The sequence below is a fragment of the Bubalus bubalis genome, chromosome 5 (assembly GCF_019923935.1).
Source record: "Bubalus bubalis isolate 160015118507 breed Murrah chromosome 5, NDDB_SH_1, whole genome shotgun sequence".
Lineage (NCBI taxonomy): Eukaryota > Metazoa > Chordata > Mammalia > Artiodactyla > Bovidae > Bubalus > Bubalus bubalis.
This window is the reverse complement of record NC_059161.1, coordinates 123,136,468-123,156,252: the sequence shown is the minus strand read 5'-3', so window position 1 is coordinate 123,156,252 and position 19,785 is coordinate 123,136,468. Positions and strand designations below refer to the sequence as shown.

At 41.2% G+C, this 19,785-nt stretch overlaps 1 protein-coding gene across 1 annotated transcript in view; it reads right to left on the bottom strand.

Annotated features, from left to right (window-relative positions):
- The window catches only part of LOC112585203 (solute carrier family 22 member 9-like), a 38,791-nt gene extending 19,891 nt beyond the window's left edge, over window positions 1-18,900 (bottom strand). Inside the window, 4 exon segments of the mRNA XM_044943635.2 lie at window positions 3,375-3,543; window positions 3,645-3,799; window positions 16,413-16,516; window positions 17,804-18,900. Of these exon segments, the coding sequence (XP_044799570.2) occupies window positions 3,375-3,543; window positions 3,645-3,799; window positions 16,413-16,516; window positions 17,804-18,205 (830 nt within the window). The 5' untranslated portion in view covers window positions 18,206-18,900.
- Window positions 18,901-19,785: the final 885 nt, after the last annotated feature.

Below are 19,785 nucleotides of genomic sequence, written 5' to 3'. Positions count from 1 at the left end.
GATTTTATCATCTGTGTAACAAGGAGGCAGTCCCGCATACTCTGCAGAACCGTCATGAGGGTGTAGTGACATAATGGATGAGCCTGCAGAGACTACATCCTCTAGTCTAAATGAACTCGCCTCACTATATTATTAATATATCTGTAATCATTTCTCTGAGGGAGAGTCATTTTCAGACAATAATCTTCTTCTGAACAGCCTTCTTAGGGAGAGAGGTGTAATTGCCATTCATATATATGGAATTTAGAAAGATGGTAACAAGAACCCTAAGTCTTTTCAAAGAGAAGGGCAAAGTTGTGCATGCTGTTCAGTCACCAAGTTGTGTTTGCCTCTTTGTGACCCCATGGACTGCAGCACACCAGGCCTCCCTGTCCCCCTCCATCTCCTGGACTTTGCCCAAGTTCATGTTCATTGCATTGGTGATGCCATACAACCATCTCATCCTCTGTAATTCTCTTCTCCTTCTGTCTTCAATCTTTCCCAGCATCAGCGGCTTTTCCAATGAGTCAGCTGTTTGCATCAGGTGGCCAGAGAATTGGAGTTTCAGCTTCAGCATCAGTCCTTCCAATGAGTATTCAGGGTTGATTTCCTTTAAGATTGATTGGTTTGATCTCCTTGCTGTCCAAGGGACTCTCAGAGTGTGCATAGAACAAATGATAAAAACCATCCAATCTGAGCTATTTCAAATCCTAAAAGATGATGCTGTGAAAGTGTTGCACTCAATATGCCAGCAAATTTGGAAAACTCAGCAGTGGCCATAGGACTGGAAAAGGTCAGTTTTCATTCCAATCCCAAAGAAAGGCAATGCCAAAGAATGCTCAAACTACCACACAATTGCACTCATCTCACACACTAATAAAGCAATGCTCAAAATTCTCCAAGCCAGGCTTTAGCAATACATGAACCGTGAACTTCCAGATGTTCAAGCTCCTTTTAGAAAAGGTAGAGGAACCAGAGATCAAATTGCCAACATCTGCTGGATCATTGAAAAAGCAAGAGAGTTCCAGAAGAACATATATTTCTGCTTTATTGACTATGCCAAAGTCTTTGACTGTGTGGATCACCACAAACTGTGGTGAAATTTGTGGATCACCACAAATTTCAGAAAATTCTGAAAGAGATGGGAATACCAGACCATCTGCCTCTTAAAAAACCTGTATGCAGTTCAGGAAGCAACAGTTAGAACTGGACATGGGCCAACAGACTGATTCCAAATAGGAAAAGGAGTACATCAAGGCTGTATATTGTCACCCTGCTTATTTAACTTATATGCAGGGTACATCATGAGAAATGCTGGGCTGGAAGAAGCACAAGCTGGAATCAAGATTGCCGGGAGAAATATCAGTAACCTCAGATACTCAGATGACACCACACTTATGGCAGAAAGTGAAGAAGAATTACAGGGCCTCTTGAAAGTGAAAGAGGAGAGTGAAAAAGTTGGCTTAAAGCTCAACATTCAGAAAACTAAGGTTATAGCATCCGATCCAATCACTTCAAGGCAAATAGATGGGGAAACAGTGGAAACAGTGGCTGACTTTATTTTTGGGAGCTTCAAAATCACTGCAGATGGTGACTGCAGCCTTGAAATTAAAAGATGCTTACTCCTTGGAAGGAAAGTTATGACCAACCTAGGCGGCACATTAAAAAGCAGAGATATTACTTTGCCAACAAAGGTCCATCTAATTAAGGCTATGGTTTTTCCAGTGGTCATGTATGGATGTGAGAGTTGGACTATAAAGAAAGCTGAGCACTGAAGAATTGATACTTTTGAACTGTGGTGTTGGAGAAGACTCTTGAGAGTCCCTTGGACTGAAAGGAGATCTAACCAGTCTATCCTAAAGGAGATCAGTCCTGAGAGTTCAATGGAAGGACTGATGCTGAAGCTGAAACCCCAGTTCTTTGGCCACCTGATGCAAAGAGCTGACTCATTTGAAAAGACCCTGATGCTGGGAAAGATTGAGGGCAGGAGGAGAAGGGGACAACAGAGGATGAGATGGTTGGATGGCATCACCAACTCCTTGGACATGAGTTTGAGCAGACTCCAGGAGTTGGTGATAGACACGGAGGCCTGGCGTGCTGTGGTCCTTGGGGTCGAGAAAAGTCGGACACAACTGAGTGACTGAACTGAACTGAACTGATCCGATCTGACTTAATTTAAACTAGAGGAACCATGCTGCTTTTTCTTTACGAAGTTGTGGAGGTGAATTTGCTTCCCATTCCTCTCTCCAATATCAGTTAAAAAAATGAAAAATGTCCATATCTTCTGTATCACATAATTTTTTTGCAAAGCCATACCTATAATCACAGATTGTAATGGAGGCTAGCTCACCTTCAGATATTTTTCTCTGTAGGGATAATATTTTTGTATCAATTCTGTTTGCTTCATACTTCTTAAGTCTTATTAGTAAGGATGCTGCTGCTGAGTCACTTCAGTCGTGTCTGACTCTGTGCGACCCCATAGACGGCAGCCCACCAGGCTCCGCCATCCCTGGGATTCTCCAGGCAAGAACACTGGAGCGGGTTGCCATTTCCTTCTCCAATGCATGAAAGTGAAAAGTGAAAGGGAAGTTGCTCAGTCGTGTCTGGCCCTCAGCGACCCCATGGACTGCAGCCTACCAGGCTCCTCCGCCCATGGGATTTTCCAGGCAAGAGTACTGGAGTGGGGTGCCATTGCCTTCTCCAATTAGTAAGGATGATAAGACCTAAAAAGAATTCCCAGAAGAAAATTCATTGCTGTCGTCTGTCTTTAGGGCTGCTGGTTTTAGCATGTAAAAATAGTGTGCCTAATTAAATTTGAACTTCAAGTAAAAAAGGTAAATTTTTAATTAGAACTATGCCCCATGCAATATTTTAGATAAAAAATTATTTGTTGCTTGTTTGAAATTTTAATACAATGGGATTTCTTGTGTTTTATTCAGTAGCAAACAAAAATACAGAACCCAGTTAGAAATTTCATATAAATCATGAACAATTTTCAGTATAATTATGTATCTTACAATATTTGGGATATAATTTCACAAAAATATTAGCTGGTTATCTTAAATTCAAATTTCGTTGAATGTCCTTAATTTTATCTGGCAACTCTACCTGTTTTGCTTCTCGAATTGTACACAGGGCACATATAAGGAGAGTACATACTCAGGTATGAAGAGAAGTGAAAGTTACCCAGTCATGTCCGACTCTTTCCGACCCCATGGACTGTAGCCTACTAGGCTCTTGTCCATGGAATTTTCGAAGCAAGAATACTGGAATGGGTTGCCATTTCCTTCTTCAATACTTCAATAGACCAGGACCAAACAGAATTCTTGTATCTGATTCCATGTACATTCTCACCCCAGACTCTCACAAGACAAAGGAGGAAAGAAGGTTCATACCTTGAGGCCAGAAACAAAACAAAGAGTGGTACAGACATCACTAGCTGGAGAGTGTGCCAGTCTCAAATGGCAAAAGCCAGGCCTCCAAGGATTGTCTGTCCCAGACTAGTGGCAGCCATCAACAGTGTTGTTGCCATAGCTTGGAATCGGGGCTCTGTCCATTCCAGTGCTGAAAGAAAACACAAGCGGAAATTTTATTCAAATAAACATGGAATTTCAAGGTCAGAGTTAAGACTTGGAAAACACCGAAGATACAAAGCATTGACTTACTGAGCAAAACATTATTTGTCAGGAGACATGTAGCAGACATTCCAGCCAAGAAACGTAGTGAGCAGTAAATGAGGAAATTGGGGGCAATGACTGTAAAGGTATCAACAATGGCAAGCTGGAGGAAACACAACCTGATTATAGACTTCCTCCCAAACCTGAGAAAGAAAGCACCAAATTAGGCTATAGGAACAATAACAACCTCTTGTAAAAACTAGCAAAAAGAAAGCACTTGGAATCCTTAGAAAGTCAAAGTGAAGTTGCTCAGTCGTGTCCAACTCTTTGCGACCCCATGGACTGTAGCCCACCAGGCTCCTCCATCCATGGGATTCTCCAGGCAAGAGTACTGGAGTGGGTTGCCATTTCCTTCTCCAGGGGATCATCCCAACCCAGGGATCGAACCCGGGTCTCCCGCATTGCAGGCAGACGCAATGAATCCTTAAAGCATCAACAATAAATGGCAGATCTGAGAAGCAAACTTCCCGTGTGTAAACAGAAACTGAATGTATCAAAGCCTCTTCTCTATTCTGTTACTAGTATTGGGTTGACACCTGCCGGGGTCCAGCCCCGGCTGATCCAGGGTATTCGAAGCGGGGACGGTGTCAGCGACCTATTTAATTATTTATTCATCAAAGACATAAAGAGTAATAGAATAAAGATAGCTCAGTGAGAAAATTCAGTGGAGAAAAGCGGCTAAAATAAGGATAGCTCAGTAGGAAAATTCAGTGGAGAAAAGAAGCTGAGTGGCTTGGTTTACGCGGAAAATCAATATAACCCGTGACACCAGGTTAGCTCTGACCACGGAGGCCGCAGGCGCCCTCTCGAATAGCGGAAGGTGCCCCACCTTAGACACCTTCTCGAGTGGGTCTTAGAAGCCCAGGCAAATAAATGGTCGCAGAGGACATCCGCGCTCCAGATGGACACTCAGCTGGAAGTTAAAGGGAAGAATGACATGGGGAGACCAAGTTTCAGTGAACAAGGCCCGCACTTTATTTTCCAAAGTAGTTTTTATACCTTAAGGTATGCATAGAGGATAATGGGGGAAGGGGTGGAGTCATGCAAGGACAGCAGTTCCTGGTTCTAATCTAAGCCAGGCTTTCAAACTTATCATATGCAAAAGTTCAGGTGATTGACATCATCTTCTGGCCCGGAGGCCTGTTAACATTTTAAGAAACTTATTTTTCTCTAAAGGTGATTATTCCAAAGTCAGGCACCAGCCTCCAAAAAAGCATTGGACAAAGCTGCATTTTACATTTCTATACACCCATTATATCAATCAATACACTGCCAAGGACACAGTAGGTAAGGAGTATGGAGACTTAGCAGCAAACATTGGCCCAACAAGTGAAAAACCCTTCACCAATACATTTTCTAATCAATCTTTTAACTACTCAAAGGAATCTGTGTTTAGGCAGTTTAGAACATCTCCTGCCTCTCACAGTTGGGAGGCTCTGAACAATCACATGTGGCCGGAAAAACCTATTCAGGCAGGCTAGAGGATTTCCAAAGGAGTTTGTAGGTTAAACACTGTCACACCCAGGAATTATTAACTGGAGCTGTAAGCTAACTCTTTTTCCAGAGAGAGGTAGTGGGAGACAGCCCCCCGTAAAGTCAGAGGTGTAGGTGAAAGCACAAAGCAGAAAGTAGGCAGACTCTGGTTTTGGGGGTAGATGCTCGAGAATTTCCAGGGGGACTCCTGAGGCTCGATCCCGCCTTTGCGTATGCCGAGCCTCCTTCCTCATGACCTTTGTCATGGGCGGAGTGCCTCACGCTGGCTCCCGGCAGTGATAGAATTCCAGTTGAGCTATTACAGATCCTCACTCAATATGCAATATGCCAGCTCCCAGCAGACACCAATTCAAACCATATAGGCAGGTTGCAATATTTTGGAATTTTAAAATATTATAACTGTCCCTTCTACTAACACATGCCTTTAGCATAGGGATTCTGTATAAAACCTACACTCAGGGAATCTAAAGTTGTACTTGCTAATTTAGGCTCACACAGTTTACAACAGAACTTATTTGAAAACAACACCTGTGGAATAAATCCATCACAGTGGCTGATGGGTTGCATACGAGACCCTCCTTGCTGACTTTGGGTTTGTTGGCTTTGGGCAACAGGTTTCCTTCTAAAACAATATAGAAGACAGTCATGACAGAAGCAGAGGGACTTAGAAAATTCTGAGAGGAATTTGATAAGATGGAGAAGGAAGAAACACAGAAGCAAATATTTTAAAAGAGGGATTTAAAGAGGCAGCCCCCCAAGTCCCAGGCAGCAGGGCAGCCACCTTGATCCGTGCAGCTGCAGCACAGCAGCTCCCAGAGCCGCTATAGTACTACGTTAGGATGGACACAACAGAGAAGAGATGAAAATTTGGGCTGCTACTGGGCAGAACTGTGAATGCCTGCATGGGAGGTACATAAGTTCACTGTGATCACACAGGCCCCACTTGCTATAGGACTCAATTCCTTTGGCACAAAGCTTGCACTTAAGGGCAATGGAGCCTTATGGAATCTGACCCTTAGGGCTTCTATTCCAACAACTGGGGATCAGATCCCAACCCTGACAGGGCTATGACAGTCACGGAGCAAAGAGGAGGATCTACCCAACATTCAGTGCAGGCTGTGAACCTTGCAACATCAATTACACCTCCTATCAAGGGCAAAATGACCAGCACACTCTGAGGAAAGATGTGGTAGGCATCCGTACCCAAAACAGCCCTTGCACCAATAATATTAGAGGGCTGCTACCAATGCAGCCTTCACTTGGTGGAGCTGCATGGAGACTACTGGACCTTCCTCACAGCTGGAATTGGCACACCCCACTCAGCTGGTACCTGCTCATTCCCCCACAGGTGAAGGTCTTTCTCCAACAAATCTAGTCTATAAAGTTTGGAAGAGGTAATTGTTCCGAGAAATGTGCATATATCAATGCAACACTATAAGAAACATAAAAGATCAAGGAAACAGGACACCAACAAAGAAACAGAATAGTTTTACAGCAACTGACCTCTAATAAGTGGATGTCTTTGAACTGCTTCATGAAGAATTCAAGCAAACTGTCTTAAGGAAACTCAATGAGCTACAAGAGAATGCAGGTTGGGAATTCAATGACATTAAGAAAATAATACATGAACAAAATGAGAAGTTGAACAGAGAGCTAGAAATGATAAATATGAACCAAATTCTACAGCTGAAGAATACAATAAGTGAAACTATACAGAGCACCAACAAAAGATGTATAAAATGGAGGAAAAATCTGTGAACTCAAGGACAAGTCATTTGAAATTTTCCAATCAGAGAAGAACAAATAAAAAGTATTAAAAAGAGTAGAGAATGCCTGTTGGATTATGAACACCAACAAATAAAACACTATTCTCATTATGGAAGTCCCAAAAGAAGAAGAGAAACAGAAAGACAAATTAAGAGAAGGGCAAAATAAAATACTGAGCAAATAGTAACAATCTGAAGGCAGAAATAGACAGCAGTGCAATAATAGCAGGGGACTTCAATACCACTTTCAACAGTGGAAAATGGAAATGTAAAAACAATAGGAAATAATGGTTTGAACTATATTTTTTTTCTCCCAGTCTTTCCCTCCTTTCCACCCTTCCCCACTGGAAACCATAAGTTCATTCTCTAAGTCAGTGTTTTGTGAACAAGTTCATTTGTATCATTTTTTTTTTAAGATTCTGCATATTCAGTTCAGTTCAGTTCAGTCACTCAGTCGTGTCCAGCTCTTTGCAACCCCATGAATCACAGCATGCCAGGCCTCCCTGTCCATCACCAACTCCCGGAGTTCACCCAAACTCTTGTGCATCGAATTGGTGACACCATCCAGCCATCTCATCCTCTGTCATCCCCTTCTCCTCCTGCCCCCAATCCTTCCCAGCATTAGGGTCTTTTCCAATGAGTCAACTCTTCGCATGAGGTGGCAAAAGTATTGGAGTTTCACCCTCAGCATCAGTCCTTCCAATGAACACCCAGGACTGATTTCCTTTAGGATGGACTGGTTGGATCTCCTTTCAGTCCAAGGGACTCTCAAGAGTCTTCTCCAACACCACAGTTCGAAAGCATCAATTCTTTGGCACTCAGCTTTCTTCACAGTCCAACTCTCACATCCATACAAGACCACTGGAAAAACCATAGCCTTGACTAGACAGACCTTTGTTGGCAAAGTAATATCTCTGCTTTTTAATATGCTATCTAAGTTGGTCATAACTTTCCTTCCAAGGAGTAAGTTTCTTTTAATTTCATGGCTGCAATCACCATCTGCAGTGATTTTGGAGCCCAGAAAAAGAAAGGCAGCCACTGTTTCCACTGTTTCCCCATCTATTTGCTATGAAGGGATCGGACCAGATGCCATGATCTTAGTTTTCTGAATGTTGAGCTTTAAGTCCACTTTTTCACTCTCCTCTTTCACTTTCACCAAGAGGCCCTTTAGTTCTTCTTCACTTTCTACCATAAGGGTGGTGTCATCTGCATGTCTGAGGTTATTGATCTTTCTCCCGGCAATCTTGATTCCAGCTTGTGCTTCTTCCAGCCCAGTGTTTCTCATTATGTACTCTGCATAAAAGTTAAACCAGCAGGGTGACAATATACAGCCTTGACATACTCCTTTTCCTATTTGGAATCAGTCTATTGGCCCATGTCCAGATCTAACTGTTGCTTCCTGACCTGCATACAGTTTTCTCAAGAGAATGTCAGGTGGTCTGGTATTCCCATCTCTTTCAGAATTTTCCACAGTTTATTGTGATTCACACAGTCAAAGTCTTTGCCATAGTCAATAAAGCAGAAATAGATGTTTTTCTGGAACTCTCTTGCTTTTTCGATGATCCAGCGGATGTTGGCAATTTGATCTCTGGTTCCTCTGCCTTTTCTAAAAGCAGCTTGAACATCTGGAAGTTCACAATTCATGTATTGCTGAAGCCTGGCTTGGAGAATTTTGAGCATTACTTTACTAGTGTATGAGATGAGTGCAATTGTGCAGTAGCTTGAGCATTCTTTGGCATTGCCTTTCTTTGGGATTGGAATGAAAACTGACCTTTTCCGGTCCTGTGGCCACTGCTGAGTTTTCCAAATTTGCTGACATATTGAGTGCAGCACTTTCACAGCATCATCTTTTAGGATTTGAAATGCTCAACTGGAATTCCATCACCTCCACTAGCTTTGTTCATAGTGATGCTTCCTAAGGCCCACCTGACTTCATATTCCAGGATGTCCGGCTCTAGGTGAGTGTGAGTTATCACACCATCCTGATTATCTGGGTCGTGAAGATCTTTTTTTGTACAGTTCTTCTGTATATTCTTGCCACCTTTGTCTCCTTAGGTAGGATTGTTTCTTTAATTTCTTTTTCTGTTCTTTTGTTGTTAGCATATAGAAGTGCAACAGATTTCTGTGTATTAATTTTGTATCCTACAACTTTACTGAATTTGTTGATGAGCTCTAGTAGTTTTCTGGTAGCATCTTTAAAATTTTCTATGCATAGAAATCATGTCATCTGCAAACAAACATCACGATCCAAAACCTATGGGATGTGGAAAAAGCAGTTCTAAGAGGGAAGTTTATAGCAATACAATCTTGCTTAAGTGAGCAAGAAAAATCACAAATTAACAACCTAACCTTACACCTAAAGCAACTAGAGAAAGAAGAAGAAGAACAACAAAAAAATCCAAAGATAGTAGAAGGAAAGAATCATAAAAGATTAGAGAAGTAAATAAAATAGAATTGAAGAAAACAATAGCAAAGATAAAACTAAGAGCTGGTTCAAAAAGATAAGCAAAATTGATAAGCCTTTCACTGGGCTCATCAAAAAAAATGAGAGAGGACTCAAATCAATAAAATTATAAATGAAAAAGAAGTTACAATGGACACCACAAAAATACAAAAGTTCATAAAAGACTGCTACAAACAACTACATGCCAATAAAATGGACAACCTGGAAGAAATGGATAAATTCTTAGACAGGAGTAGTCTCCTAAAAATAAACCAGGAAGAAATAGAAAATATGAAGTACACTTTAGATTAAAGGAACTTAATAAATATGTAGAACATCCCATGTAACAATTGCAGAATATACATACTTCTCAAGTGCACATAAAAGATAGATCATAAATTAGGTCATGAAATAAGCTTTAACAAATTTAAGAAGATTTAAATCATATCTGGAAGAGTGAAGGACAGGGAAGCCTGGTGTGCTACAGTCCATGGGGTCTCAGAGTCGGATATGACTTAGCAACTGAACAACAACAAAATCATATCGAGAATCTTTTCCAACCACTTTGTAAATTGGAAGTTATTTATTATAAAATTTGAAATTAATAACAAAAGGAAACTGAAAATTCACAAACATGATGAAATTAAACAGCACTCTCCAGGACAATCGATGGATCAAAGAAGAAATCAAAAGAGAAGCAAAAATATGATACCCAGGAAAATGGAAGTACAACATAAAAAACCTCATGGAATGCAGCAAAAGCATTTAAAAACAATTTTTAACACAGTTTATAACATTAAATTCCGATGTTAAAAAAGAGGGAACTCAAATTAGCACCCCAACTTTACACCTCAAGGAACTAGGAAACTAAACCTAAAGCTAGCAGAGGAAGGAAATAACAAAGATCAGAGCAGAGATAAATAAAATAGAGATTAGATGTACGGCAAAACCAATACAATATTGTAAAGTAATTAACCTCCAATTAAAATAAATACATTTATATTAAAAAATAAAATAGAGATTAGAAAATATAAAATATCAATGAAGCAGAGTTTTTTTTTTTAAATTAACAAAAGTGACAAACTATTAGCTAGACTGACAAAAAACTAGACTTCTTCATTGAGAAGACTCAAATGAATAAAATCAGAATGAGAGGAAACATTAAAACTGATACCACAGAAATACAAAGGATTATAAGCAAGTACTACAAATAATTATATGCTAACAAATTGGATGGCCTTTAAGGAATGGATAAATTCCAGAAACATACAACCTACTAAGAACCAATCACGAAGCAACAAAATATTAGCAAGCTTAATTTAATGGTACACTTAAAGAATCATACACCCTGATAAAGTGGGAGGAACTAAAGAGCCTCTTGATGAAAGTGAAAGAGGAGAGTGAAAACACTGGCTTAAAATTGAACATTCAAAAAACTAAGATGTATCCAGTCCCATCACTTCATGACAAATAGATGGGGAAACAATGGAAACAGTGGCAGACTTTATTTTCTTGAGCTCCAAAATCACTGCAGATGGTGATTATAACCATGAAATCAAAAGATGCTTGCTCCTTGGAAGAAAAGCTATGACAAACTTAGACAGCATATTAAAAAGCAGAAACATTACTTCACTGACAAATGTGCATCTAGTCAAAGCTACGGTTTTTCCAGTAGTATGGATGTGAGAGCTGGACCATAAAGAAAGCTGAGCACCTAAGAATTGATGCTTTTGAACTGTGGTGTTGGAGAAGATCTTGAGAATCCCTTGGACAGCGAGGAGATCAAACCTGTCAATCTTAAAGGAAATCAGTCCTGAATATTGATTGGAAGGATTGATGCTGAAGCTGAAGCTCCAATACTTTGGCCACCTGATGTGAAGAACTGACTCATTGGAAAAGACCCTGGTGCTGGGAAAGATTGAAAGCAGGAGGAGAAGGGGATGCAGAAAATGAGATGGTTGGATGCCATCACTGGCTCGATGGACATGAGTTTGAGCAAGCTCTGGGAGTTGATGATGGACAGGTAAGCCTGGCATGCTGCAGTCCATGGGGTTACAAACAGTTGGACACAACTGAGTGACTGAACTGAACTGAACTGATAAAGTGGAAAGTGGGATTTATCCCTGGGATGCAAGAATAGTTCAACATATACAATCATTAATGTTATACATCACTTTAACAGAAAGAAGGATAAAAATAGTATGACCAATTCAATAGATACAGGTAATGTAGTTTTATGCATATGTCAAAACATCATGTTGTACACTTTAAATATATATAGTTGTATCTGTCAATTATAACTCAATAAGAATATTGATCTCTGCATTTTCTCATGACATTTTCACAGATGCCTGGGTTACAGGTTTGTTGAAAGTGAATGCTCTGATTCTGAACTGTTTTCTAATTTACATTTATTATGATATATTCCAATTTCATAGGGGCTTCCTTCAAGCTCAGTTGGTAAAGAATCCACCTGCAATGCAGGAGACCCCAGTTTGATTCCTGAGTTGGGAAGATCTGCTGGAGAAGGGATAGGCTACCCACTCCAGTATTCTTGGGCTCCCCTTGTGGCTCAGCTGGTAAAGAATCTGCCTGCAATGTGGGAGACCTGGGTTCGACTCCTGGGTTGGGAAGATCCTCAGGAGAAGGGAAAGGCTACCCACTCCAGTATTCTGGCCTGGAGAATTCCATGGGCTGTATAGTCTATGGGGTCACAAGAGTTGGACATGACTGAGCTTCACTAATTCCAATTTTATAGTTTTTAGCTGAGCAACAGTTACCATTATGCAGATGGATGATAAAACTCTCCTCAGTTCTCCAATATGTCTGTGGGAGACATACTTCAGTGGTGGCAATGATTGTCTATTTCAGAAGAAGTACTATTACAGGACTTAAAGATATTGAAACAGCAGTTATTGGATTAATTGTATGGTTGTCAAAGTTATCTTTAGAGAACTGCTTTTGCAAAATCAAAATCAAAATTATGGCATACTTTTTCAATAGACCACCAATGACACATTGCTGTGTACCCATATGTTTAGTTTAATAGGATTTATACCCATCACACATGGGCAGCTATGATGTGATGACCATTCTCTGAGCATCCATAACCATTCAGCTAACAGATCTTAGGAACAAATCAATACAATACTCATGGCCAAGGCTAAAAACACTTTTAGCCATACGATGTCTGCAAAGAAGTGGAATCCCATGTCATGGAACATCTTTCTGTTCCCATAGATAGCTGGTAATTTCCAAATTAACATGTTATGGCATTCCCTCTCTAAATTCTGTCCAGAAACGCTTCCAGGTCTGATGGAGATGGTGCTTTTGTATCTTGTATGCAGAACTTAGTGTTGACAAAATGACACTTAGCACACTGGTTAATTCTCCATTTGTGTATCTATATCCCTGGGGCGATTACATAAGTCCCACAATATTGTAATTGTAATTCAGTTCAGTTCAGTCGCTCAGTTGTGTCCGACTCTTTGCAACCCTATGGACCACAGCACGCCAGGCCTCCCTGTCCATCACCAACTCCCAGAGATTACCCAAACTCATGTCCATTGACTCAGTGATGCCATCCAACCATCTCATCCTCTGTCATCCCCTTCTCCTCCCGCCTTCAATCTTTCCCAGCATCAGGGTCTTTTCAAATGAGTCAGCTCCTCCCATCAGGTGGCCAAAGTATTGGAGTTTCAGCATCAGTCCTTCCAATGAGCACCCAGGACTGATCTCCTTTAGGATGGACTGGTTGGATCTCCTTGCAGTCCAAGGGACTCTCAAGAGTCTTCTCCAACACCACAGTTCAAAAGCATCAATTCTTCAGCACTCAGCTTTCTTCATAGTCCAACTCTCACATCCATACATGACCACTGGAAAAGCCATAGCCTTGACTAAATGGACCTTTGTTGACAAAGTAATGTTTCTGCTTTTTAATATGCTGTCTAGGTTGGGCATAACTTTCCTTCCAAGGAGTAAGCGTCTTTTGATTTCATGGCTGCAATCACCATCTGCAGTGATTTTGGAGCCCAGAAAAATAAAGTCTGACACTGTTTCCACTGTTTTCCCGTCTATTTCCCATGAAGTGATGGGACAGGATGCCATGATCTTAGTTTTCTGAATGTTGAGCTTTAAGCCCACTTTTTCACTCTCCTCTTTCACTTTCATCAAGAGGCTCTTTAGTTCTTCACTTTCTGCCATAAGGGTGGTGTCATCTGCATATCTGAGGTTATTGATATTTCTCCCGGCAATCTTGATTCCAGCTTGTGCTTCCTCCAGCCCAGCTTTTCTCATGATGTACTCTGCATATAAGTTAAATAAGCAGGGTGACAATATACAGCCTTGACGTACTCATTTTCCTATTTGGAATCAGTCTGTTGGCCCCTGTCCATTTCTAACTGTTGCTTCCTGACCTGCATACAAATTTTTCAAGAGGCAGGTCAGGTGGTCTGGTATTCCCATCTCTTTCAGAATTTTCCACAGTTTATTGTGATTCACACAGTCAAATGCTTTGGCATAGTCAATAAAGCAGAAATAGATGTTTTTCTGGACTCTCTTGCTTTTTCAATGATCCAGTGGATGTTGGCAATTTGATCTCTGGTTCCTCTCCCTGTCCTAAATCCAGCTTGAACATCTGGAATTTCACGGTTCACATATTGCTGAAGCTTGGCTTCAGCAGGAGGATTATTTATTTAAATTTTATTTTATTTTTAAACTTTACAATATTGTATTAGCTCCGCCAAACATCGAAATGAATCCGCCATAGATACACCCGTGCCCCCCATCCTGAACCTCCCTCCCTCCCCCCTCCCCACACCCTCCCCCTGGGTCGTCCCAGTGCACCAGCCCCAAGCATCCAGTATCGTGCATCGAACCTGGACTGGTGACTCGTTTCATACATGATATTATACATGTTTCAATGCCATTCTCCCAAATCTCCCCACCGTCTCCCTCTCCCGCAGAGTCCATAAGACTGATCTATACATCAGTGTCTCTTTTGCTGTCTCGTACACAGGGTTGAGCATTACTTTGCTAGCGTGTGAGATGAATGCAATTGTGTGGTAGTTTGAGCATTCTTTGGCATTGCCTTTCTTTGGGATTGGAATGAAAACTGACCTTTTCCAGTCCTGTGGCCACTGCTGAGCTTTCCAAATGTGCTGGTATATTGAGTGCAGCACTTTCACAGCATCATCTTTTAGGGTTTGAAATAGCTCAACTGGAATTCCATCACCTCCACTAGCTTTGTTCATAGTGATACTTCCTAAGGCCCACTTGACTTCACATTCCAGGATGTCTTGTTTTAGGTGAGTGATCACACCATCGTGACTATCTGGGTCATGAAGATTTTTTTTGTATAGTTCTTCTGTGTATTCTTGCCACCTCTTTTTAATATCTTCTGCTTCTGTTAGGTCCATACCATTTCTGTTCTTTTACTGAGCCTATCTTTGCATGAAATGTTCCCTTGGTATCTCCAATTTTCTTGAAGAGATCTCTAGTCTTTCCCATTCTGTTGTTTTCCTCTGTTTATTTGCATTGATCACTGAGGAAGGCTCTCTTATCTCTCTTTGCTATTTTTTGGAACTCTGCATTCAAATGGGTATATCTTTCCTTTTCTCCTTTGCCTTTTACTTTTCTTCTTTTCACAACTACTTATAAGGCCTCCTCAGACAGCCATTTCATTTTTTCGCTTTTCTTTTTCTTGGGGATGGTCTTGATCCCTGTCTCCTGTAGAAGGTCACAAACCTCCATCCATAGTTCATCGGGTACTCTGTCCATCAGATCTAGTCCCTTAAATCTATTTCTCACTTCCACTGTATAATCATAAGGGATTTGACTTAGGTCATACCTGAATGTCTAGTGGTTTTGCCTACTTTTCTCAATTTGGCAATAAGTAGTTCATGATCTGAGCCACAGTCAGCTCCCAGTCTTGTTCTTGCTGACTGTATAGAGCTTCCCCATCTTTGGCTGTAAAGAATATAATCAATGTGACTTCGGCATTAGCCATCTGGTGATGTCCATGTGTAGAGTCTTCTTTTGTGTTGTTGGAAGAGGGTGTTTGCTATGACCAGTGCATTCTCTTGGCAGAACTCTATGAGCCTTTGCCCTGCTTCATTATGTACTCCAAGGCCAAATTTGCCTGTTACTCCAGGTGTTTCTTGACTTCCTACTTTTGCATTCCCGTCCCCTGTAATGAAAAGAATATCCTTTTTGGATGTTAGTTCTTAAAGGTCTTGTAGGTCTTCATAGAACTGTTAAACTTCAGCATCTTCAGCATTACTGGCCAGGGCATAGACTTGGATTACTGTGATATTGAATGGTTGCCTTGGAAAAAAAAACAGAGATCATTCTGTCGTCTTTGAGATTGCATCCAAGTATTGCATTTTGGACTCTTTTGTTGACTATGATGGCTACTCCATTTCTTCTAAGGGATTCTTGCCCATAGTAGCAGATATAATGGTCATGTGAGTTAAAATCACCCATTCCAGTCCATTTTAGTTCCCTGATTCCTAAAATGTCAATGTTCACTCTTGCCATCTCCTGTTTGACCACTTCCAATTTGCCTTGATTCATGGACCTAACATTCCAGGTTCCTATGCAATATTGTTGTTTATAGCATTGGACCTTGCTTCTATCACCAGTCACATCCACAACTGGGTGTTGTTTTTGCTTTGGCTCCATATCTTCATTCTTTCTCAAGTTAGTTCTCCACTGATCTCCAGTAGCATATTGGGCACCTACCAACCTGGGGAGTTCGTCTTTCAGTGTCCTATATTTTTGCCTTTTCATACTGTTCATGGGGTTCTCAAGGCAAGAATACTGAAGTATTTGTAATACTGAAGTAATTGTAATAAGTATTCTCTTTTTGTTGTAATTTTCTGAGTATTTAACTATATGGACACAATGATTATTCAAAATTAAATAAAACACTTCTCAATTGTTATGATTGATGCTTCATAAAACTAAGTTGAAATATATATTTCTTAATAAAAGAATAATTCATAAGCTGAAAGTACTTGAGAATAAAGAAAGCTATGATTGAGAGATACTCACCTGTCTGATAAATAACCATATATGATGCCTCCCACCAGAATTCCACTCATGACTAGGAATTTAGCCACTGAGATCAGTGACTCAGATTTACATACCAGGTCCCACTGAAAGAGAAGGACACCATCACTGCAGAGCTTCACAGCAGCTTAAAATCTCATTACCATATGTAAATAGCTAGTGGGAAGCAGCTATATAACACGGGGAGCTCAACCCAGTGCTCTGTGACAACCTAGAGGGGTAGGATGTGGGTGTGGGAGGGAGGTTCAAGAGGGAGTGGCATATGTATACTTAGGGTTTATTCTATTGTTGTATGGCAGAAACCAACACAACTTTGTAAAGCAATTATCCTCTGATTAAAAATAAACTTAAACAATCTCTCAGTGGAAATCTGGTCAAAACTTCTTAACATAACTTGCAAAGTTCAATATTTTGGGCCTTTATCACCCTCTTCAGCTTCTTTTTTTTCTGCATTAGTTCAGGTCTCATTTAAACAAAGCTTCCTTAGGGAAGTGTACTCTAAATCTGTTGGTTTTAGTAATCTCCAGTTTACATCAGACTAAGTAGTTCTCAGTCTTGGCCACAGAGAGAACTCATTTGAGGAGATGTAAAATTTTACTGATTAGAACTTTATAGTAGATGTAATATGACTGGTCGGAGAAGGCAATGGCACCCCACTCCAGTACTCTTGCCTGGAAAATCCCATGGACTGAGCAGCCTGGTAGGCTGCAGTCCATGGGTCGCTAGGAGTTGGACATGACTGAGTGACTTCACTTTCTCTTTTCACCTTCATGCATTGGAGAAGGAAATGGCAACCCACTCCAGTGTTCTTGCCTGGAGAATCCCAGGGATGGCGGAGCCTGGTGGGCTGCCTGCCGTCTATGGGGTCGCACAGAATCGGACACGACTGAAGTGACTTAGCAGCAGCAGCAGCAGCAGCAATATGACTGCTCCAGAATGTAGTCTGGGAATGGAGTTTTTCATCAGTCTAGTAAATATTTGTAATATACAACCAAATGATGAGCATTACTGACCTGGTATAACATTTTAAACACATTACATAAATTACTTGTTTAGACTGTGGTCATCCCAAGAATAAAAGTACTATAATAGAAGGGTTCATTTCTATTTTGGAGTTTGTTAGACGGTGGAGCCTGGTAGTCTGCTGTCTATGGGGTCGCACAGAGTCAGACATGACTGAAGCGACTTAGCAGCAGCAGCAGGCTCATTAAATATGTAGGTGCCTGGCATTTAATAGAGAGGCAATTAATATTTCCTGAAAGGATGAAGAATGAACACCTACCTAGTGACTAAAGGCTAGAAGCATGTTAATTATTCTGTTACCCCTAAACACTCAGATCATGTACTCACAAGAGGTAAATGGGGCCTCTTACCTCAGTTACAATGGTGGAGGAGAAGGAACTTCGATCATACATCCAGCCGTCCACACAGGGCTCTGTGCCCAGGTCAGTCATGTTGCGGAAGGTCCCATTCAGATAAAGGAGCTGCCACTGGGGGCGGCTGAAGCGACGACACTTCTCTGGCCTCAGGTTTGAGTCCAGTGGGATGGAGATTCTCAGGAGGGCATCAGGGCTGAGGGTCCCAGTGTCATTAGCAGAGTCAGTGTCATTGTCCAAGATGTGGACCCAGCAGCGATGATCAGGGATGGCTGCAGTGAAGTTCTCCAGTAGGATGTGAGGGTACACTATGAGGCTAGAGATACAAAAGAAAACCATCTGAAGGATCTGGAATCTCCCTAGGCCTCCAACTTGATCCAGAAGGTCCTGAAAGGCCATCAAGGCTGAGCAGGTGGTCCTCAAAAGGAGGCAAAATGACTATCTAGAAAAGCTCAAGGGAAAAAATATTTCCAGCTGCAATGTCACACTAAGTGTGTGTTGATCCTGGCCACACTTTCTCCTCAACTGGCTCTTCCATCAGGATAGTGGAAGCTGTTTCTCTGTGTTGTTTTAAGGTCAGGTAAGTAATTAGCGATTTATTAGAGATCAATAATTTGCTGAGTAACTCTAGCCATTGATGATCACATCTGTTACATGTTTACTTTGTAAAAATTCTTCCAGCAAGATCCAAAGTAGCACTGAACTTTGACTTGTAGATTCTCTAGTAAATAAACTAAAATAACCTTCTATATTGGATGCACAGTCCTTTTTCAAAGTGTAATATGTGAGACTCAAATGTTAAGTGCTTTATGACTTTTTGTGTGTGAAAAGAAGTGAAAGTAGATTTTTGCTCAGTTAGTACTAAATCTTTATTAAAAGAGTTAATGAAAATAATCCTGCATTAAATTAAAACAAGTAAAATATGATGAAATCCTTCTCTTCCAGTAACTGCTTCAGTTCAAATCAGATCAATGAAAATCAACACAATGAAAATTGTTGTTGTTCAGTTGCTAAGTCGTGTCCAACACTGAGACCCCTCGGATTGCAGCACACCAGGCATCACTTTCCTTCACCATCTCCCAGAGTTTGCTCAGATTCATGTTCATTGAGTTGGTGATGCTATCCAACCATCTTATCCTGTTGTCCTCTTCTTCTTTTGCCTTCAGTCTTTCCCAGCATCACAGTCTTTTCCAATGAGTCAGCTCGTCACATCAGGTGGCCAAAGTATTGGAGCTTTAGCATCAGTCCTTGATACAGGGTGCTTGGGGCTGGTGCACTGGGTCGACCCAGACGGATGGAATGGGGAGGGAGGTGGGAGAGGGGTTCAGGATGGGGAACACATATGCACCCATGGCAGATTCATGTCAGTGTATGGCAAAACCAATACAATATTGTAAAGTAATTCAGTTCAGTTCAGTTCAGTCACTAAGTCGTGTCCGACTCTGCAACCCCATGAATCGCAGCACGCCAGGCCTCCCTGTCCATCACCAACTCCCAGGGTTCAGACTCACGTCCATCGAGTCAGTGATGCCATCCAGCCATCTCATCTTCTATTGTCCCTTTCTCCTCCTGCCCCCAATCCCTCCCAGTATCAGAGTCTTTTCCAATGAGTCAACTCTTCGCATGAGGTGGCCAAAGTATTGGAGTTTCAGCTTTAGCATCATTCCTTCCAAAGAAATCCCAGGTCTGATCTCCTTCAGAATGGACTGGTTGGATCTCCTTGCAGTCCAAGGGACTCTCAAGAGTCTTCTCCAACACCACAGTTCAAAAGCATCAATTCTTTGGCGCTCAGCTTTCTTCACAGTGCAACTCTCACATCCATACATGACCACTGGAAAAACCATAGCCTTGATTAGACGGACCTTTGTTGGTAAAGTAATGTCTCTGCCTTTCAATATGCTATCTAGGTTGGTCATAACTTTCCTTCCAAGGAGTAAGTGTCTTTTAATTTCATGGCTGCAGTCACCATCTGCAGAGAT